At 36.6% G+C, this 23,414-nt stretch overlaps 3 protein-coding genes across 4 annotated transcripts; all 3 read left to right on the top strand.

Moving 5' to 3' along the window:
- The first annotated feature begins 518 nt into the window (after positions 1-518).
- otulina (OTU deubiquitinase with linear linkage specificity a) lies at positions 519-3,432 on the top strand. Its single transcript, XM_084102767.1, has 3 exons — positions 519-779; positions 1,007-1,128; positions 2,616-3,432. Exons 1-3 carry the CDS (start codon positions 669-671, stop codon positions 3,034-3,036), a joined length of 654 nt encoding a protein of 217 aa, XP_083958893.1. The 5' UTR covers positions 519-668; the 3' UTR covers positions 3,037-3,432.
- A 1,083-nt stretch (positions 3,433-4,515) lies between these two features.
- On the top strand, positions 4,516-23,414 carry LOC311075390 (uncharacterized protein). Of its 2 annotated transcripts, none has more exons than XM_084102761.1 (11): positions 4,516-4,814; positions 7,061-7,470; positions 9,390-10,463; positions 11,261-11,437; positions 13,361-13,657; positions 14,092-14,177; positions 14,397-14,503; positions 15,622-15,765; positions 16,287-16,418; positions 21,851-22,120; positions 22,220-23,414. In XM_084102761.1, the coding sequence occupies exons 2-11, from the start codon at positions 7,328-7,330 to the stop codon at positions 22,433-22,435; spliced, it is 2,646 nt and encodes an 881-aa protein (XP_083958887.1). In that variant the 5' UTR covers positions 4,516-4,814; positions 7,061-7,327; the 3' UTR covers positions 22,436-23,414. The 2 variants fall into 2 exon arrangements, with proteins under 2 accessions (XP_083958887.1, XP_083958888.1); XM_084102762.1 differs by having other exon boundaries at positions 4,677-4,814; positions 21,851-22,124; positions 22,224-23,414.
- LOC311075392 (uncharacterized protein) lies at positions 17,797-20,002 on the top strand. Its single transcript, XM_084102766.1, has 2 exons — positions 17,797-17,902; positions 18,701-20,002. Exon 2 carries the CDS (start codon positions 18,756-18,758, stop codon positions 19,875-19,877), a length of 1,122 nt encoding a protein of 373 aa, XP_083958892.1. The 5' UTR covers positions 17,797-17,902; positions 18,701-18,755; the 3' UTR covers positions 19,878-20,002.

Here is a 23,414-nt window from a genome sequence, read left to right as displayed (position 1 = left end):
ATTATGAACACATGCAAAAACAAGAGAGATCCAATGAAATATGAATAACGGATAACTTGCCTAGTAAAATAAAATCTGTCGCTGTAGTTTTTGTCAGAGAAATGCCTTCCTCATATACGATTATGTATCAAATGGTTCTTTTCCTAATGACTTATTTCATGTATTTGATGTTAAGGTGAAACCTGACCACTAAATGTGCTTAGCAGATTATTTTTTTTTTTTAATTTGACCCAAAATATTATCAATAAAACCTATAAAAAGAAAAGAAAAAAAAGAGTGATTTTATTTTGATTTATACTCATACTCATGTAACTATTTCATTTTTGAATCTCAGGTAAATTATAAAATATCATAGACTGTAAAAAAAAAAAAAAAAAAAAAATAATATATATATTATTATTATAATATATAATATTTCACAGGTTAACTAAAAGCATGTGCAGACCAGCAGGCGGCGATATGGCGTGTGAATACTCCCAGAAGCGACCAGAAGAAGAAAACAGCCTCATATGCATTCTGATGACGTAAGTCACATGACCACGTGGATGTGAAAATGGTTTATGAATCCTGTCAGAGAGGCCGAAACGAGCATATTTTACCGATTGGACACCTTTAACGTTGAGTTCACACTCGGTGAGATTAACTGTCGCGATTCGTAGATTGCAAACATGTCGTGGGTGAAATCAGCGGCGTCTAGCGAGGATGTGTTCGACGAGGATGTGGATGATATCAGCCTGCAGAACAAAGAGTGGAGATACAACATGGAAAAACGCGCAAAGGTACGTCAACAGTCATTTATCAACGATGAACCTTTCACAACATGCTTGTACTGAAATATTGTATCGTTTTTTTTTTTTGTCCCTAACCTAAATGAGTGTTCTCGTTCATGCAATGTAAGAGTTTTTAAAAACACCGGTGAGGTGACACACACAAAAGCAACATTCACGATGTGTAGCGAGTGAAAGCAGCGCAGTCTAGAAACGACTGCCGTGTGGTTTTCTGTCAGGATGGTTTCAGAGATGGTGTTGATGCAGGAAAAGAAGCATCACTACAGGCTGGTTTCAACGTGGGATACAGAGAAGGAGCCACTAAAATGAATGTCATCGGTCAGCTCAAAGGAATCATGAGGTAAGCCTGTGCATTTATCTTATTTGTCATCATTTGAGGGCGTTTTACATGTGAAATACACCCTCCAATGAAAATAAATTATTCTTATAATTGTTAGCATTTCAGAGGTATTTTGTGGGTGTAAGTTAACACTACTTATTATAGTTTTTTTCTTTTTTTTTCATGATTATGCTTTACAATTAATATTGAGTTGAGTGACTGCTCCATACTTAAAATGGTGTGTGCATACTAGTGAATTGTCCCTGTTTGGCAGTGTTTTGGGAACCAATTCCTAGTGTGCTAGTTTTATTAGTTTTTTTTTGTGTAGGTTATGCTTTGTAACTATAAACTAAAGTTCTCAGGATGTCAATCAAAAGTATGGATGTCATTGCATTAGACTGCAAAACATCAAATTAAGTGAATTTGTTTTAACAAAAATAGCTTAAATAAGGCAATCATTTGGGTTCTTATTGGTTGTCAAGCAGTGTTCTTGTTATTAAAACTATGTAAAATGTTCTTTATTTAAAATAAAATAGAAATATCACATGAAAAACTTACAAATTACTACTAACAAATAGTAGAAATGGTCCTTTATCAACTAACTAAAATACAAAAAGATCTAAATATAAATATAAATGTAAACCGGTAAAAGCACAACAATATGACTAAAACTTAAAGTAAAAAGAAAATTAAAATATATATAAAAATGCTAAATACTGTAATAATATAGAGATGCGCGATTCTGGGTAAATTGAGAATCACGATTTTTCCACAATTCTGAATAAACAACTAAAAAACATCATCTGACAAAATGTTAATTGTTCTAGTTTATTTAAATAATATTTAATTATTTAAAAAAAATGACTCACTCATAAATACTTCACTTGTTTCCTTACTGGATGAATCAGCGTTTTTTGAACGAATTTCTTGAATGATTCAATTACAAATACACTTTTTAACAGTCACTTGTCGCCACCTACTGGTGTAACAATGTAATTGATTAGATAAGATTTTTTTATTTTTTTTACTACATTTTGATCGCTATTATCATAGACATCGATGTTTATATCCGGAATATATCGGATAACTTGAATTATTGTAACAGAAATAATGATAATACGATGTGTGAAGCTGTTTCATACCTAATACATGACAACTCTCTCTGGATCAGCAGTAGCTACGTAGATTTGAACGTTCGCTGTGATCGTACTTGCCAAAGGTTTAATAGACAGGTGAATTGTTGTCGTTCAGATTGTGTGGGTGCTTGAAATCATTCTTTTAACGATTAATCATGCAGCTTAAATAAAGTATACTAAAATAACAAATAAGTTTACTCTGCTAGGACACCTGTGTGAGCTTGAGAAGATGTGACATGAAATGTTCACTCATTAAAGAGACCATGCAGTAAATGAACTATAAAAAAAAAAATCTCTTTTTAGGCCTGAATCAAAATCCTAAATCTATTCTGTCCATTGCTCTGTGGTTTTTGACCATGTCTTCTTTCACAGTGCGGTGCGGTGCTGGTGTCAGGTTCAGCTCCCTGGAAGCCCAGCTTTAGCGTCCGTCACCGATATGCTCCAGAGATTGGAGACGCATGAGGACGGGCTGGTGGAGGCCATGAGAAAAGCCCAGCAGAAGCCTCTGCCTAGTGTGACCGAAGTGGTGGATGACATGGAGGACCTAAATGTTGAGCAGAGGGACCAGGATGAAGAATCTAGATGCTCAAACAATGCAGACTGTTGTGGGAGAGATGGAACGAACAATGACTGCTGTGGTAACGCCGGAGGCGTGAGTGAAAATTCACCAAGAATTCTTTCCCATGGTTCTTTCTCTACAAGAGAGCTGCTGAAGTGCTGCTTGGACCTAGTAACAGAACTGGGGCTTCCTGAAGAACTCAAACTTCACATTCAGAAGCTCATAGACACTTGAAGTGGATCCAGGGTGTTTGTGGTGTACACTGCAGCAGACCGTCTGAATAACATCCTGTGTGGGCAGGAAACAAGCACAATTCTTGGAAAGAAAATAGTCTGTACATTAGTTGACTCAAATTAATAGTGTACTTGAGGGAGTTGTTTTTATGTAAGTGCTGTGATTCTGTTAAACTGCATTTTTGCTGGATTAATAGCACAACAACACTACATTTATTACCCATGGTTCTATATATGATATGACAATTTTCACGCATAATATGGCTAACACATTTTATAATGATATACATTACCTTTGAACTGTATATTGATTTGTGTGATTAACACTGTACATGGTGAGCTGCAAACTAATTTAGTGAGTTGCACATTTACCACCAAATAAAAGTTATTTATCTAATCAAGTGGTTATGTAATTTATTTATCTGAAGTTAATATGTGCCATTTAGTTAAATATGATCTATTTATGTAATCATAACTGAGCCGTAATTAAGCTTGGAGCATGGGTTGGATATTATGTAACGAAGTAGGCACACAGTTCCTAATGTGTGTTGATTTTGTAGTGTTTGTAATCTCTGGAAATATCAGCAGAATTATGAATAAACCAACACTTCTGTTTCGTGATGCAACTTTCAGAATTTTAATCAATCAGAAAGTGGACTTTCTGGCGCTTTCATGACTGTTTCATAAGTACACTTTTGAAAAGTGCACTTTGTAATAATGTCAAATTAAGGTTTACTTTAAAGTACATTTTAAAGCATTATGTTTTAATAATCTTTTTGTAATTTTCTTTAAAGAAGTACAACTATTTTGATGTGTTACGAGACCTGAAGCACAGGTAAAGTACTTGATTTTACTTCTGACTGTAGTGTGTTATTCTATATCACATTTAAGGTCAGTCTTTTTTAAATGTATTAAATATGTGAAATTACATTACATTTCTGTTTACCATAAATACTTATCAGTATATTCAGTAGAATTTAACCATATTTAAAAGACAAAAGAAGTAATTATGAAATTACATATAGGCCTGGTTTCACAAACAGGGCTTAAATTTAGCCAGGATTAGGCCTTTGTTCAATTAGGACATTTAAGGAGCTTTTATAAACATTACTGGTGTTCATCTTGAGACAAAACAATGGCACAGACATTTTGTAAGATATGCCAGTGCAAGTTGCTTAAAGTTAAAACAGATCAAACATGAATTTTAGTCTGAGACTAGGCTTAAACCTTGTCTGTGAAACTGGGGAATAAAGATGTTTCAGTCCTACTTAAGTCCAAAGACCAAAGGTCCAAAAAAAAATTCTATAAAAGCACTATGCTAAAGTGTACTTTTCATAAGGGTGGATAAAGCAGCTGTCATCTTAACTTTCCTAGTTTAGACTGACTGAGTTAATAGGTTCAAGATAGTTGTGTAGGCTACTGTATATGTGTGTCTAATGGATGTGGAGACCTTTGGAATCAGATTTCACTACATTCCTTTAATCTGAGACCATGCTCTGCCCTCTTCAAGAGCTTTAAATGAAGAACAAGAGCGAATAAAATAAATTAAGCAACTCGCTGGCTGGACTTTTTCCTCTTTTGGTTAGGTTTAGGGTTAAAAATGAACTTACTCTGTTAAAAACTGATATTATCAGCTCGAGAAACCTTAAGTTCACAGGGTTTCCTGTGGCAGTATATATAGACGGAAAGTGAAACTTCAGTCATAATACACGTCGGGTCTTCCTGGACGCAAAAAGAATGGCTGTCTTGTCAAGTAAAGGGAGAAATCTTTACATTTAGGTAGGAATTATGACATTTGTGTATTTTAACATTCATGGATTATTTTGTCGATATAAAGTATCGATTAATTTCGAACAGCCACGCGGATGACGTTGACAGTTGTTATGGTGGCTCTTATTAAATAACACTGAGCTTGGAAATCTCTGTTAAATACATTAGGCTTGCTTAAATAATATTTTAGCCTCTGTTTGTTGACGTTACGTTACTTTAAATTTACATGTAGGACAGAGTGTTGCAATATTATCTCTGGTAAACAATGTCAACATTCAGAGTGCTGACGCTTGTGCCATGCGCCGCAAAACACCCTCACTCACCATGTATAATGTACAAACAGACTAAAACTCAAATGATTAACATTAACATATGGTACATTATTGTGAAACTGAACATATAATACGAAACTGAGAGTTAACCTTGTGTATTTTAGCTGGACTTCTGAAAATAGATGTACAGTAATTAGTTAGAATACTGTAAATCTTCTATTTAAATGTTGTGTCGTTCTGGTACAAGGAGTAACTTGTTATGAAATATTTTGTGATATTATGTATTTTAGCTTTAAGTTTGAATTTGCTCATGCATGGGTTATTTTAGTGTATTATCAGGCAAAGAATGGAAACTCCCTAGCAAAAATGTACCTTACTAGGGGTTTTAATTAATTCCGCTGACTCGAATCTCTTGAATCTATTCAGCCAAAAGATTTGTTTAGACTAATTTACTGTTTTGTTAAAGGGGTCATCGGATGCCCATTTTCCACAAGTTGGTATGATTCTTTAGGGTGTTCATGTAAAGTTTAATATACTTTGGTTAAAATTCCTCAATGGTTGTGTAAAACAACACCCTTTTTACCTCCTCAAAAACAGCTTTGTTGACAGTGACCTGTTTCAGTGCATGTCTCTTTAAATGATAATGAGCAACTGCTCACCCCACCCCTCTCTTCCATGGGGGGTGTCAATGGCTGAGGGCAGAAATATGCTAATACTTGAGACTCCAAGTCAGTGGTCGTGGGTGGAGCATGAGCATTATGACATCATAGTGCTCAGACTGATTGAGTGTTTAGACGTTTTGAGGATTAAAAAAAAAAAGGAGTGAATGGATTTTTTTCATTGTATGATTGTTGTGTCCACACACTGCAAAGACACATTTATATGCAAACACCATATAAAAGTGAATTTTGCATCCGATAAGGGGTCATCGGATGCAAAATTCACTTTTATATGGTGTTTGTGTAAGTGACTCATTGTCATTGTCTTTGAATCATTCACTCAGTCGATTTGTTTGAAAGCACAAAGCGCGAAGTACTATTTTTTACATTACCTCACTAATAACAGTCCACTGAATAAGTAACCAGCGAGAAACGTAGGAATTCATTTGACGCTCACAGTCCATGGGTATTTTCTAGCGGCTAGCTGCTCAGTGTACATGGTTGTACACTCATTATTTAGATGCATTATGGGATTGAGTGCACTCAGTAGTGTCCACTATATATGGTTTCGGAAATTACTGTAAATAGCTAGAAAAAACACATTAACTTAGCATGTTTTTACATGTGATCACATTGATTGGATTTGGTTTCCAAAACCACATTTTCTGTGTGCAAAGTACAGTATGTGTTTAACATATGACCAGATGTGTTTTTGCACATGTGAAATACATGTGGTTTTTCTCACCTCAAATAGTGCACTAAAGGGAGTGATTTCAGACACAGCCAGAGTCAAAGCAAACAAGTGGAGCGTCAACAGTGCCTGTCCACTTTTTCAGCAGTTTTGGTTCTGGAAAGAAATTTTTTTTTCTATAGGGATTTTAAAAAATTGTTAAAGAGCTACAGTCATGATCAGAATTATTGGCATCCTTGGTAAATATGATCAAAAAAGGCAGTGAAAACAAATCTGCATTGTTTATCCTTTTTATCATTCATTAAAAAAAATCACTGTGTAGAAACAATATTACAATTTATAAATAAGATCTCATTAATGTAAGATGCTTTCAGAGTCTTATGATCTTGACTTAGTTTAATTTTTTATGACTGTGATGGTTGCTTAACCATGTTACAGCAGTTTAACAGTACTAACAATAAATGTATTATGGCATTTTTTGCAGAAAATGTGGTTACCATGGTAAAAATATGTGCAAACCAAAATCTCCTGAATGTTGACACAACTGATGTTCATGCTAAACCTGTATTTTTACTTGAAGAAATGGCATGTTTAATACTCATGTGGGACTTTGTGTTTGTTTTCAATCTGCAGGTTTGAACAGATGACCAGATACTTAGAAGTTCAGTTCACGGTCAGCTCCTGTAGCTGGACTAGTCTTACAGAAATACTTTATTTACAGACACTGCTCAAATGTATTGGTACGAGACATGTAAGATCTTGTCTGGAGAAATAATATTTGTATATGGCTAGCCCTGTGGAAGTGGAAGCTGCTTGCACTTGATAACTGCACATCCTTCAGTCAGAACTTAAACCCAGAAAGTGGATTTATTGAAAACTATCCCTGTATCCTGTGCCAACATGGGGAACAGTTTGGACTGTTGTGGAAAAAAAAACCCATGTGACCATACAGAGGATGAGACTAAAGGTTTGCTGAACAGCTCTGAATCAAAGACATCAACTAGAGCAGGAACAGATGTCGGCAGTCCAGATGAGGAGCACAGGTAAAGTACTTTTAACTTGTTGAATTTCTCTTATTTATACATTTTTTGGTGTAACAATCTCCCTTTCTCAAAAGTCGCCATGAAACGGAAATAGCAAATATCTTTTCTTCACTATTGTGACCTATTTCTGAGTAACGGCTTGGGATGCACTGATCATGATTTTTTATGGCTGATTCAGATTTCTGATTTAAAAAAAAATATATATATATTACAAGAAAATGGGCCTTTTCCGATACAGGTTGCCGATTATTTTTTTCTTTGTTTAAGCTAATTTATTTGTTTGTTTTTGGTCTGACTTTAGCTTTGTGAAATTAAGCTACATAAGACACCTGAACAAAACAAAAACAGCAGACAGACTGAATGAAAATGCAAATTCACTTTCTGACAGTAGGTGGCGCTTATGGAACAGCAATGATCTCATTCAGCTCCCTAGTTCAGTTATCAGGGCACTGATCAGGGAGTCTGCAATTTTAAGGGCTATCTCAATTGCAAAATCCTTCCAGTGCACTGAAACGTTTGCTCCCTAAAAAGTTCCACAATGCACCGTGAAAACCAGGGAGCATCTATGGCTGTGTCCGATATCGCCCCCTATACCCTCATTCACTATTCCCTACATCAATCCACTAATATAGTTCACTTGAGGGAGTGAATGAAAACTAGTGAGCGAACTAGTGCACTTTTGCATAGTTTGTGCTTGCTGTTTAATAATTTATTTGAAACTTGGCAAACTGGCAGCTCCAGCACTAAGATATACAAATGTATCTTGAACTGTGTCATGGAAACTATGTATAAACCTTAATTAAACAATTTAATAATCAAGTAAAAAGGAATTTATAAAGCATAAAAATACAAACCATTATTTAATTATATTTCAGCATAAACATACATTGCTAGACAAGTAATAAACATAATCTAGCTAACATTTATAATTTATTTACGGCTAAAATGTTGCATGAATATGTAACAAGCAAAGTATTTATCATAATGTACTTTAAATAACATAAAAAATAATAATGTGAGAAAGATATTCAGCTCTGCTGGTCATAAATACCAGTAGTGATGTTGTACAATGTCCTCATTGCCATTGCCAAAACATTGCCATTTTGCCAGAAATAGTCACCAGTGTGCCAATGTATAGTGAGCCAGCGTCCTTACTGTACTTACCAGTGCCCGAATTCATGTACTCAATATACTTTTTTTGTGAACAATTGTTTTTGAGTAGTCAGTTCAATATAAGAAAAATTATACAAGATATTAAAGAGTAACCGACACCACCCATCCTCCCAACCACCCACCAGGTAGACTAAGGAATCGCAATACTATGCTAAGGAATCGTAAGACATTGCAGTGGAAAAGGTAAAAAATAAAATACCTAATCAATAGATAAATAGAAAATATTCATTAACACAAAACAAATTTTACATATATTTTTTTTAAACGAAACAAAGGATTTAACTATGTCAAATGTTGCACTCCAGTTCTTTAAAGTCTTTGCTCCATGAATGCGAGCTGTTGATGGCTCCAAAGAAATAATATCCAGCATAGATAAGTCCCAGTACAGAACTGGTACACTGGTGCCTGGTACAGTACTTTCTCTGCTGGTGCGATGGTGCGTCTCTATAGTGGTGGGTTTCCAGGTCCCAGAAAAGTTTCCAGCCAAAATGAATGAAAAGACGACATTAACATGTCAAATGCATAGAGTATAATGGTTATGTCCTCATAATATTGATGTCAGTATTGCGAAAATTTCTGAATTATTTACTTTTGCGGCTCGCTATTTTTTTTAAAACCTTATTTTTCATAGATGATCTGGAGAGAGCTTTATTTTGTTCATGTTTGAGTGGTACATCAAACTTGTGAATCCTGTTTTTCATGTACATAACATCCACATTTGACTTAAATGCATTTCAAATCATCAGGCATAAAGAAGAAACAAAACCACAACTGGATGAATTGATTGTAACCAAGCAGCCAAATGCAGAGGCTCATATTCCTGAAGCACAGAGCTCTTACTCTACAACAATATCAATGTTACACACCGAAGCCTCTCTTGCTCCTGAACTTAATGACAATGTTTCACCTGAAACTGCTCCAACACAAGCTATAATCTTAGGTAAAGAAACGCCAAAAACAAAGACTGAATTTACTGAAGAGATCCAAAACACTGCAGCTGAAGTCTCAGAAGCACCTCAAGACACAGTCGAAGCACCTGCCGAGATCGTTGCCTCAGTGAAAGGGGAGATAGAGGCTCAGCATGGATCAGTTGAAAAGGTAGACGTCGCAGCTGCTCAGTTGACGGATGATGCAGGTGCCACCGCAACAAGTTCAGACTCAACAGTCGCACCTGCTGAGGAGACATCTGTTAAGGAAGCACCTGTTCAGGAGGTAACTGCGCTTACTCAGGTTGAAGCTGAGAAGAACTTCTCCGAACCAGAGCCAGAAACGCACGTGGAGATGATTGCAGATGAGAAGGAAATGATCCAAACTGAGGAAGTGCCTCTGAATGACACCTCTGAAGTGACGCATGAAAAGGCTGGTCTTAATGACACTGGGGATAATTCACTGATGGACACCAGCTGCACAGAACCCGACTCATGTGTTTTAGGTCAGTCTAATGAGTCGGATGTTACTGAGAAAAGCATAGCTGACGTGACTGCTGAGGAACCCGTCACTGAGCCAACAGCTGAAGAGGAGGAGAAACGTTCAGAGACCCATTCTGGGATGGAAGGACAGAAGCAAGAAACATCTGAAGCTTCTCAAACTCAGGAACATTCACAGGAAGTTTCTTCTCCAGGTGTGGATATTACCAATGCACTCTCTCCTGGCATTGAAAATGGTCTCGTGAAGGACTCTGAGAATGAAAGAAATGCTGATGTCATAGTTGTGGAAAAGCTGCCTCAAAAAGAAGGCATAGTCCAGAAACCAAGTGATGAAGCCTTGGAAACTGAGAGTCAAGAGCAACTGCCATCTAAGCCATCTACACAAACTGACAGGTAATGAATTCATTCAAAATTAAATAAAATACAATTGGGAAGAAATGTTCCTACGCATCTGGAATTGAATTGTCCATGATAGGGGTGGGTGATATACTGGTCGACATGATAAACTGCAGATATTTGATAATCGAATTACATTGCAGTACTGCATCATCATGAAAGTTGATCTTTTTCAAGCGTTTTAATTGTATTTTAAAATTCAAGCTATTGTAAGATGTGAAAGAGAACTGAATTTGGTTCTTGCTTGAATAATTAATTTCTTTGTTCCAATTTTATTATTTAATGTTTACTTGTTTTCAGTAAGCTTGAGAACATTTTTCTTTTTCTTACATTAGTTAGACTAGTATTAGTTTTTGCTGTGATATTGAAATGAGAATCTTGAAATTCCTATGTCGTCTTAAATTTTGGCATCTTAACCTTATTTTCATTAAAAATTATTACTACTCTATCATGTTTTAAGATTTTAGTCTTATCGTCCACCCCAGTTATTTTAGTATCATTGAGATAATATTATAGTTTTTATTCATATTTTTAATTAGTTTTTATTTTTAGATTTTGTTTTCATTTTTATTAATTTTATTTTAAGTTATTTTTGTACATCAAGTTAAACAAAATAAAAATGAGAAATGTTACCTTGGCAACTAGCTTAAATAAACACTTGAAGTTTAAGTTTTCTATATTTTATTTTATTTCAGTTAATGTTTATTTCATATCAAGTTTATGGTTTCAGTTTTAGTTAACTGTAATAACTCTGGTATGTGTGGATTCTAACCAGTCTGTCCATTCTATTACAGCACTATTGAGGTGAACAAACTTGAAGTCACAGATGTTATGACAGATCTAGAAAAGAGTGAAAAGGTTGCAGAGCAAGAGCATGAGGCTCCAGAACCCACTGAGAATGGCCTGGACTCCACATGTGCCTCAGTGCCATCAAGCCCCATTGAGAAAACCAGAGCCACTGACACAATGAGGCTAGTACTTCCTGTTCTTCAGTTATTACCATTAGGTGGCGCAAAACCCTCATGAGTTCATAAAAATGTTCTGCGATTAAGTGTAGTTATTAGTTTGCAGTGTAATCACACCAATCATAATAGCAACAATTAATTGACAAAGTTTATGTCACACCAAGCTAAACACGAGGTACAAACACTAGGACCAGTGTAGCGATATTGTGTCAACATTTCTTTTAGAAATCAGATTTTTGTCTCTTAAATGAGTCACTGTTTGTTTTTTAACACCATACATTTGTTATATGTATGGCTTTGTCTTCTTGTGGGTAATAACGTTTATATAATGTTTTAATGTGTTAATAGGCTACTGATGTATCAGGTCTAAGTAGTGTTTATCAGGTGTTTTACAATTCCTCAAGACAGTTTCTGTCTGAGCAGCATTCCTTTCATTCTTATTTTGAGAACATGTTTTTCGTGATTGTAGATTATAGTGACCTTTGACTCGGTTTAAAGCTATGAAATGGCCACATTTAGACAGTTTAGAGATTTATTTATATATATATATATAGGCCAAAAGTTTGGAAACATTACTATTTTTAATGTTTTTGAAAGAAGTTTCTTCTGCTCATCAAGCCTGCATTTATTTGATCAAAAATACAGAAAAAAATAATAATATTGTGATATATTATTACAATTTAAAATAATTGGCTTTCAATTTATTATACTTTAAATTATCATTTATTTCTGTGATGCAAAGCTGAATTTTCAGGATCATTACTCCAGTCTTCAGTGTCACATGTGACATCCAGTCTATCACATGATCCTTTAGAAATCATTCTAATATTCTGATTTATTATGAGTGTTGGAAACAGTTCTGCTGCCTAATATATTTGATGAATAAAAGGTTAAAAATAACTTTTTATCAATTTAACACATCCTTGCTGAATAAAAGTATTGATTTATTTCAAAAAAAGAACATTTAGTTTTCTTTTTCCCAAATTACTGACCAGTAGTGTATATTGTTGTTACAAAATATTTCTATTTTTAGATTATCTAATTTTTTTAATTTTCTTTTTTTTTTTACTTTTTATTCATCAAAGTATCCTAAAAAAGTATCACAGGTTATGAAAAAATATTAAGCAGCAGAACTGTTTCCAACTTTGATAATGAATCATCATATTAGAATGATTTCTAAAGGATCATGTGATAGACTGGATGTCACATGTGACACTGAAGACTGGAGTAACGATCCTGAAAATTCAGCTTTGCATCACAGAAATAAATGATAATTTAAAGTATAATAAATTGAAAACCAATTATTTTAAATTGTAATAATATATCACAATATTAAAAAAAAAATCTGTATTTTTTGATCAAATAAATGCAGGCTTAATGAGCAGAAGAAACTTCTTTCAAAAACATTAAAAATAGTAATGTTTCCAAACTTTTGGCCTGTACTGTATATATATGTGTGTGTATATGTATGTATGTATATATATAGGTCAGCACATATTCAAACAATTTCTGAAGAATTGTCAGACTCTGAAAACCGGAGTAATGGCTGCTGGAAATTCATTCTTGCTATCACAGGAATAAATTATGTTTTAAAATATATTAAAAAGAGATAGCTGTGTTATATTATAACAATAATATTTCAGAGTATTACTGTTTTACTGTATCAAATAAATGCAGCCTTGGTAAACATATGACTCTTTTCACAAACGTAAAAAACGTAGACCCCAAACTTTTGAACTGATCTATACTGATATTTGCAATATTTTGGGTCTTAATGTAGTTTATGACAATAAAATAGAATACAATAATAGCAATTTAAAATATACATATAAAACATGCCTCTAATGTTTTTTAAAAGTATTGAGACACCCAATTGTGTCATCTTTGTCAGAATTGCCTAATAAACACTCAACCATTTCCCATTTACAGTGATTCTGTTGCTGTAGAAAACACTGAGGCCAAAGGTGAGGTTACTGTGGCGAGCGATGCAAAATTACTGGAGGAAGTTGTAAAAGGTGTTTCAGAGACTGGACCTCAACAAACAGAAGAGGAAAAGGAAAAACAGGAAGAGGAAGCTAGTGTTGTCCAGGAAAATGAAGGAAAAGAAGACACTTCCAACACCCAAAAAGACGATATCATTTTTAGAAGTAGCACGGTAGAGATAAAGCTGATACCTGTAAAAGAGACAGAAGAGACTGTGGAGGAAGTGCAAGAGCCACTGGATGAGTATGTGTCATTCTTGAATTCAGTCTTTCCAGCAATATCACTAGTTTGGAAAGCCGATGGTCAGAAAGCATTTGGACATCAGAATCAATTGTTAATTAGACAAATGAATGAAGACTAGAAAATGCAGTATTGTGAGTATAGTCTTGCAACTCCTTGAACCGGAACTACTGTATGTTTACAATAATGTTGTTTATTTATATTTTCATTAAAATATGAATATTTAGAAAAAAGTGTGAAGAACCGATGTAGAGGAACAAAAAAATCAGGACAAAGCTTCTTTAGATCCAGATAGTTAAATTTGCCCTTCATGATGAATCATTATCTTTTGGATGTGAGTTGTACATGTTGTACTTTAATATAGCTCTTCCAACTAGACTCCTCATGACTGCTTATCATTGTGAATATCTGCAAGATAGTTCCTCTTTTTGTTTTAGGAGTGCAAACCTGTATCTGGGAGCAGAGGACATTGAAATGGGAGCCAGCAATAACCAGCCATCCAAACCACTACTAGAGCTCACAAGTATTAATGATTCATTTGTTTGTCACGTTATATCCCTACTATAGCATTATCAGTGATTATATGCTATCCACCAGCCATTAACATTGCTGTTAAGGAAAAGTATAAGAAAATCAGATCACTGAAAATGTGATTGGGCCCTGTTGTTTTGTTTTTAAAGGTACTGGTCCAAAGTTTTTCTGCATCCATCTCATTGGGTAATTGTGTTTTCTTCCTGTCTAGTTCCTGGTGTAGAGACCAGATGTAGCTTAGCACCAGCTGTGGACATACTGGCCTACAGTGAGCAAGAATGGAAGGGGAACACGACCAAAAGCACTCTCATCAGAAAGGTGACCTAACTTTTTTGTGTGTGTGTAAAATGTTGTGCTTAAAGTATACTATTTTTTAAATAAATGTGACCCTGGACCACAAAACCAGTCACATGGGTCAGTTTTTTGAAATTGAGATTTATACATCATCTGAAAGCTGAATAAATAATCTTTCCATTTATGTATGGTTTGTTAGGATAGGATTTGGTCGAGATACAACTATTTGAACATCTGGAATCAGAGGGTGCAAAAAATCGAAACATTGAGAAAATCGCCTTTACAGTTGTCCTTTTACGTTCGTGATTGTGCTGCATTCACTCACAAAAATAAATATTTATATATTTACGGTAGGAAATGTACTAAATATCTTCATGGAACATGATCTTTACTTAATACCATAATGATTTTTGGCATAAAAGAAAAATCGATAATTTTGATCCATACAATGTATTGTTGTATATTGCCACAAATATACCCCGTGCAACATGTGACTGGTTTTGTGATCCAGGGTCACAAATGTAATTTGGTTTGATATTTTGCTGAAATATGTGTAAAAACAAAAACAAGTTAAAATCTCGAGTTTATGGCCTAAGATCAATAAAAACACATAAGAAAAAAATCCTGACTGAAGTTGTCATAATTCATGCATGAAAGGGTTAAGTATTAAAGTCCAACTGAAATCAAAATTGACCCTATTTACTTTGTTAGCGCATATTACTAGTCTTGTGGTGAACAATTAATCCGTGCAAGTTAATACACAGAAAAAAATTGTTTTCCGTCGTCATCTTTAATCAAAGTCTGAAAAGTTACTTCCGGTCTGGAATGGCGTTCCTTCTCTGATGACGTAGGTTTGACGGCTTGGTTTGGGAAACGCTTAACCACTCCCCTCAAACCGTTAGTCTGTAATGAGCGAGAGATGGAGAGGAGGAGCGCTAGAGTAAAACCCTGCCCTCTGTTCAATATTCCCTTTCACTGGGAAATACGTCACAACACTGGAGAAAATTCGTTTGCAACTTCCGGTTCACGCGGACTTTAAGTGTGCTTAAAGTGTCCAAATGCTTTTTGGGGCCACTGCACTCTAGTTTTACCTGTCTGTGCTTGTTGTAGAAGTCTGACTTGCATCAGTGTGTGTGTTTCAGGGCTACAGTGAGATGTCCCGTAGCTTCAGCGGTTTGAGGAGAGTCAGAGGAGATAATTACTGTGCTCTCCGTGCCACGCTGTTCCAGGTGCTGGCGACCAGCACAAACATGCCCACCTGGATACAGGATGAAGGCTTTCTATTGGTGAGGAGACCCCTCTAGACCTCAGTCAGGGTAGATGCCATAATCAATTTTTCATTAAAGGGGTCATTCATAGCTAGCAAGATGGGCTTTTTATAAAACTTGGCCATCTATGCAGTAGAAGATGATTTTTTTTTTTTTTTTAAATCGTTGCTACATGACTATATGTCTGGGCTTGATCTGACTATCTATTGGCAGAAATACAAAAATGCAAAAGTGCAATCTGTATTTTGAAACTAACAAAAGCCCTAGAGCTGTCAAATGTATCACACATCATCTGGCAGACTTTTGCTGACAAATAAACCTGGACATGTGGGTGCAGGTAACATGGAGAATGAGTAAACATTGTTTGTTATATTTACTACCAACATGATTGGTTGAAAATCAGCAAACTTTCCTTTTAACTGAAAGCATGCTTTACATTTTCATTTGTTTCAGATTACATATGGGCTCTAGGGTTTATAAGATAACACTGTATGTGAGGCTTTCTAGCTCAGATTAACAGCTGCTGGTTATTCTCACAGTTGCCAGAGATGATTGAAGCTCGGGAGCATTTGATTGGTGGATGGGTGTTTCCCCCAGAATGCAAGTGGGCAAGTGAGGAGGACGACTCTGTGGAGAGACTGAAATACTATTTGGATCTCCTTAAGAAAAAGGTGAATCTCTATACAGTATATGTAGCCTACATGTATGTATATATACATGTGAAAAGTAAAATACACCCTTTTGAATCTCTATGGTTTTATGTATCAGGCATAATAAAAAAAACATCTGGTCTCTGGCAGGTTTTAAAATTAGGTAAATGCAATCTCAGATGAACAACAACACATGACATATTACACTGTTTCATGGTTTATTTAACAAAAGCTAGGCCAAAATGGAGAAGCCATGTGTGACAAACTAAGTGCACCCTTCACTGTTTCCATAGGATTTAAGAGGGTAAGTAGCAGTCAGGCGCTGCTAATCAAATGTCTTTGGCTATGCAGCCAGAGACATTTGATTAGCAGTGCCTGACTGCTTGGAAATAACATGCGATCTCCGTTATCCGATCAAGCAGATTGGATCGTTAGCCAATCAGGACATGGCGCGTTTACATTTGTTCACATTAAGTAGCCTCTGTATCTGGATAACCGATCGGATTTCTGTTTCCTGCATAATATTTAAATTAGGTCTGTGGCACGACACCAGATTAAGAGTAAAGATGACACACAATGCGTCCCCGACTACCTCTGGACCAGGACACGCTGATCGGATAACATTCCTATCAGAAGCGCGTTTACATTTGTCTTTTCAATGTTTATGTGGACAACATCCGGATACAGGTCGCATGTTAATGCCAAGTGTAAACGCAGTCTTTGATTAACTGATCATTAGCAATTGTGACCAACTCTAAAAAAGCAGAAGTTTTGGCAGTTTGCTGGTCTAGATCATTCAGGTGTGCGTTAACACAATGCCAAGGAGGAAAGACATCAGCAATGATCTTGGAGAATCAATTGTTATTGCCCATTAATCTAGGAAGTGTTACAAGGCCATTTCCAAACAAATTGTAGTCCATCATTCTAGTCAAGTCAAGTCACATTTATTTATAAAGCGCTTTTTACAATACAGATTGTTTCAAAGCAGCTTTACAGTGATAACAGGAAAATGCAACAAAGTTTGTTTCCAGAAGAAATTGGCAATATTCTACAGTGAGGAACATTTTTCAGAAAACATTCAAGACAGATACCAATCTTCCCAGGAATGGATGTCCCAGCAAATTCACCCCAAGGTCAGACCGTGCAGTGCTCAGAGAAACTGCAAAATACCAAAGAGCTACATCTCAGACTCTACAGGCCTCAGTTAACATGTTAAATGTTAAAGTTCATGGCAGTACAGTTAGAAGCAGACTGGACAAGTATGGATTGTTTGGAACGGTTGCCAGATGAAAGCCTCTTCTCTCTAAAAAAAGAACATGGCAGCACGGCTTTGGTTTGCAAAGTTGCATCTGAACAAACCTCAAGACTTCTGGAACAATGTCCTTTTTTCACAGCATATCAGCACACACACTTCATAACAACTGTCAAGCACGGTGATGGAGGGGTGATGATTTGGGCTCATTACATGAACATCTAACGTGACCAAGCCAGCGTAGATGTCTCTGGTGAGCAAGGCAAACATACTAGGTATCTCCGCCTGCACAAGAACTTTTTTGTTTGGAACGTGGTCTAGTCAGGATATTCCCAAAATCCTACTTAGATTGCGTAGCGTAGATGGAAGACATTGATTCTGCGTTCTTAGTGGGAATATAGGGTCCATGTTTTGCTGCTGTAGAGCAGTGTGTCGAGTACGTAGGCTTGGTACACCTTTATACTTATTATACTTTACACTTTTTTTAATATATATATATATATATATATATATATATATATATATATTAATAACTATTTAATTACACCGAACATTAAAGTTTGTATTATATTTTTAAATGAATAATTTCAAATTTAATCTCCAAATTAATGTTGAAACAACATGAAGACAGTAGCCTATATTTTAAATATTGTCTTTTTATGAAAGAAGGCCAGTATCACCGATACCAATACTGCTACTGATGTCTTTATGCCTGTATTTAATTATAGTCATTCAGCATGACAGTATAATTGAAAGCTGGCAATTTTAACATTTATTAGTCTCTAAAAAATATAACAACTTTTAATTTAAGTGAACTTAAAACAATCTTCATATAACCAATTATAATAAATGTCACATTTACATGTGCCCTTCAATATATCAGGGCTCAATTTTTTTTCTATTGGCCCAGTCAGACCGGTTCAGATTTTTACTTGCCCTGTCGATGCACAAAAGGTTAGTTTTCATTGTTTTTGACCCATTTAACCTTGTAATCAGTGTTTTAACAGTGTCTAACCAGTGCTTTGGACCTTGTTTACACCAATATTCGCAGTGCTTACAAGGCTGCACCCCGCCCCTACATCGGCAGTTCGGATCACATTTCTGTTATGCTATACCCAGCATATAGACCACTTCTGAAACATGCCAAACCAGTTCTGAAACAGGAGAGAACCTGGTCTGAGGGAGCCATCTCAGCACTTCAGGACTGCTTTGAGCACACAGACTGGAATATGTTTAGAGAGGCTGCTACATATCACAACATTACAGACTTGGAGGAATACACAGCATCGGTGACTGGCTATATTAGCAAATGCATAGACGATGTGACTTCCTTCAAGACCATCATCACACGTGCAAACCAGAAACCGTGGATGACGGCTGAAGTGCGATTGCTGCTGAAAACTAGAGATTCTGCCTTCAGGTCTGATGACAAGTTGGCCCTCTATACAGCAAGGGCCAATCTGTCCCGGGCCATTAGAGAGGCAAAGCGCAATTATGCAGAAAGAATCCACAGTCACTTCACAAACATCAAGGACACAAGGCGTATGTGGCAAGGCATTCAGGCCATTACGGACTACAAAGCTAAACCACCTGTCTGTGTTGACGACACTTCACTCCCAGATACCCTAAATGATTTCTATGCACGATTTGAAGCACAGAACAACATTCCAGCGAGGAAGACCACTCCAACTTCTACCGATCACCCATTGCATCTATCTGTAGTAGACGTTAGGAATTCACTATCCCGAGTTAACCCACGGAAAGCTGCAGGTCCTGACAACATGCCTGGCAGGGTGCTCAGAGAATGTGCTGATCAGCTTGCAGATGTCCTCACGGACATCTTCAATATTTCCCTGAGCCAGACAGTTGTTCCTGTGGGCTTCAAGACAGCTACCATCATCCCTGTGCCAAAGAAATCATCTGTGTCCTGTTTGAATGACTGTTGCACTTACACCTATCATCATGAAGTGCTTCGAGAGGCTAGTCATGAAACACATAAAGAACAATCTTCCCACCACACTGTACCCATTTCAGTACGCATATCGTCCCAACCGTTTAGTTCAGTCACAACAACTGACAACAAAGCTGAGCCTTTTGTGCTTAAACACCTCCCTCTGCAAATGGATCCTGGACTTTTTGACCGGGAGACCCCAGTCTGTAAAGATTGGCAACTCCACCTCTGGTACCATCACACTGAACACCGGTGCCCCCCAGGGTTGTGTGCTTAGTCCTCTGCTGTTCACCCTGCTGACCCATGACTGTGCTGCTAAGTTTACTTCTAATCACATCCTCAAGTTTGCTGACGATACTACAGTTGTGGGTCTCATCAGCAATAACGATGAGTCAGCGTATAGGGAGGAGGTGTACCAACTGGTGTAGGGACAACAATTTATCTCTTAATGTTGATAAGACTAAAGAGATGATTGTTGACTTCAGGAGAACCCAAGCGGATCACTCACCACTGCACATCAATGGAACAAGCGTGGAAAGAGTCAAAAGATCCAAGTTTCTTGGTGTGCACATGTCAGAGGACCTCTCCTGGACTCTTAACACCACATGCCTAGTCAAGAAGGCCCAGCAGCGTGTCCTCTTTCTGCGGAGGCTGAGGAGAGCCAGACTTCCTCCTCCCATTCTCACCTCCTTCTATAGAGGGACAATAGAGAGCGTCCTGACCAGCTGTCTTACTGTGTGGTACGGGAACTGCACAGCCTCCGCAAAACTCTACAGCGGATTGTGAGGATAGCGGAAAAGATCATTGGGACCTCTTTACCTACTATAGATGCTTTATTCAACAACCGTTGCACCCGCAAAGCCATTCGTATTGCGAACGACCCCTCTCACCCCTTTCATGGATTGTTCACCCTTCTGCCATCGGGCAGAAGGTATAGGAGCATCTGTGTCACCACCAGCAGACTTCACAACAGTTTTTTCCCTGAGGCAGTCAGATTACTCAACACCCGGCTGTCTTCCAATACTCATTTTGGTTAGTTGAACACCTAACCCAATAAGACTCATACCACCATACCCATTAGGGTTCATAACTGGGTTAGTCGAACATCTAATCCAGTAAACATTATACATTATACATACACTAACCCATTAAGACTCAGTACTACTGCAAACTGTACTTGCATAAAGTAGCTGCATCAGTTACTTCACTAGTGTTGCTGCTATGCCAAATATGTTTACATTCACAGTCATACTCAGTGTATCTATTTATTTATTATTTATTTATTATTATTATTCTTATTTAAAAAAATGTATGTATGCATACGTGTGTGTATGTATGTGGGTATATGTATATATGTATGTATATGTATATGTATGTGTGTGTATGTGGATATGTGCATATATACATGTACATATTTGTGTTTATTTGTTTTTGTTGTTTTAAGTATTTGCACTTATGTGGTTTTGGGTAACATGTTGCACCATGGGCCTGAAGAAACGCCAAATCACGTTCTAATTTATACCTGTTATATAGAAGAATGACAATAAATAAGCACTTGACTTGACTTGATCCTAACAGGTAGGATCTATACAGAAATTTAATAAAGTTATTAAACACTTAATAGTCTTCACTGCATAAAAAAGAGCAGTGAGTGATTTTCTCTTTATAAGGCTACTGTCACTTTAAGACCTGCCACGCATCCCATTTACTCACAACTTCAACATTCATTTAAGACTTAATTTAACTCATTTAAGACTGCGCTTGTGATGATACTAGTGTGATTTGTGTGTTTTTGAATGTTCAAGCGCTGTCTGAAGTGGCTTTCTGTGAGCACGAGTCATGTGTGTGTCACACAGACGGGAGATTCACAAATGCGTGCCAGTACAGAACTGCATTCTACTGTGTCATGTCATATATATATATATACTACTGATCAAAGGTTTTAGATCGGAAAGATTTAAAAAGAAGTCTCTTCTGCTCACCAAGACTGCATTTATTTGGTCCAAAATATAGCAAAAAGTGTAATATTGTGAAATATTTTTACATTTTAAACAACTGTTTACAACTATTTTTTAAAATGTAATTTATCCCTGTGATGGCAAAGCTGAATTTTCAGCATCATGGAGTACTTGATTCTCGCAGCCTTTAGAAATTCAGTTTCTGAAGCACCTTGTGTAGTTAATCAGATAAAAACATCATCATAACTTCTGTGATTTCATGTTTTCATGTCTGTCTTTGTTGTTTATTCAGTGGCAGGCAGCAGCGGCCTGTGAGAGCCCAGAGGAGAAGCAGAATCTGTGTGAGCGTGTGTTTCAGGGTGGAGAAGAGGAGTATGGTCTTCTAGAAGCACTCAAGTTTCTGATGCTGGCCAAAGCCATTGAGCTTCATCACAACATGGTGGCAGATCAAGAAGTGCCTGTGTTCTGCTGGCTTCTTTTTGCCCGCGACACATCAGAAAACCCAAAAACCCTCCTGGCCAATCACCTGAGCCAGATCGGCTTCAGTGGAGGGGTAGAACAGGCAAGTACGGTGACACTGACAAACTAACTTGCAGCTCTCTCTCTCTTTAATCTGCCAAAAAAAAGAACAAGTTAAACGTGTTTGCTTTGTGTGTTGTAGGTAGAGATGTTTCTATTGGGCTATGCCTTAAAACACACCATTCAAGCCTTCCGTCTGTACATGACAGACACAGAGGAGTTTGTGTCACATTACCCAGATGACCACAAGCAGGAGTGGCCCTGTGTGTGTATCGTCACAGAGGACGATCGCCATTACAACGTCCCTGTCAGGAGGACCGCTCAACACCAGCACGGAGAAGATCTCACGATGACCTAACAACAGAGACTTCACAGAACAAATCTGTTCTACAAATGGACATGATGTTTTGTTTCTGATATGATCTGTTGGTCATCCGATGAACGAGAAGATGAAGGGAATTTACAGCAATCTACCGAGATCAAATTGCAAGCAGAAGTGCTCAGGTTTTTCCGCCCCAAAATGAATCTCAGAACAAACATCTGTCTGTCAGGAAATGCTGTGATGACTAACACTGATTCAGAAAGGAAAAGAAAAACCTTACTGCCTTTTTACTTTAAGCGTGATATTTGTTTGTATTATGCACTGTTGGATATGGCGTTGATTTACATTGTCAATGTTTTTTTGTTTTTTTAAATACTAAAGAGTTTACAACAATAATTTTAGAGAATTTTAATTCAAAAGAATGTATTGTGGGTATAGTAAGGGAAATGAGGTAATGGTCTTACTGTAAGTTCTTAATTTATATTGTTAGAGACTGTCATTTTTAACATTTCATTGCTACGTATATATGGACTCATTGTGACCGTACAAGTTTCCCATACTGGTTTTGATTTTTACTGCCATGACTGTTTTTTTTAACTGTTTAAATGAGGTTCTACACAAAATATTGCCAGTTTTCAAATTAGAGCAGTTCAACTAACTTAATTATTTTGGTTGCCATCATGTTATGTTTACATGTTCTTAACAGACACTGAAAGCAACAAAAACGTGCATAAATCACGTTAACAGGCAGCTGGTGAAACACGGATGCCAAGAAGAGTTCAAGATAACTTAATATTTAGCTTATTGTGGAATTAAGCAAAAACTACTTGCACTTTTATTTCTTTTTTCCCCCGTTCATCTGAATTTTTGTATTTATCACTGAAGATTAACACTGAATAACTTAATTGCCAAAAATACAAAAAGTTATACAGTATTGGTTGTAAAAAGCAAATTTTTTCAAGAACTGGAAAGCAAGATCATTTGAGGAAATATGAATAAAATATTCTCTGACTCA

This window comes from Abramis brama (genome assembly GCF_963993115.1).
Source record: "Abramis brama genome assembly, chromosome: 24".
In the NCBI taxonomy this organism is placed as follows: domain Eukaryota; kingdom Metazoa; phylum Chordata; class Actinopteri; order Cypriniformes; family Leuciscidae; genus Abramis; species Abramis brama.
The sequence above is the reverse complement of the archived record's forward strand: the minus strand, read 5'-3'. Positions and strand labels throughout refer to the sequence as shown.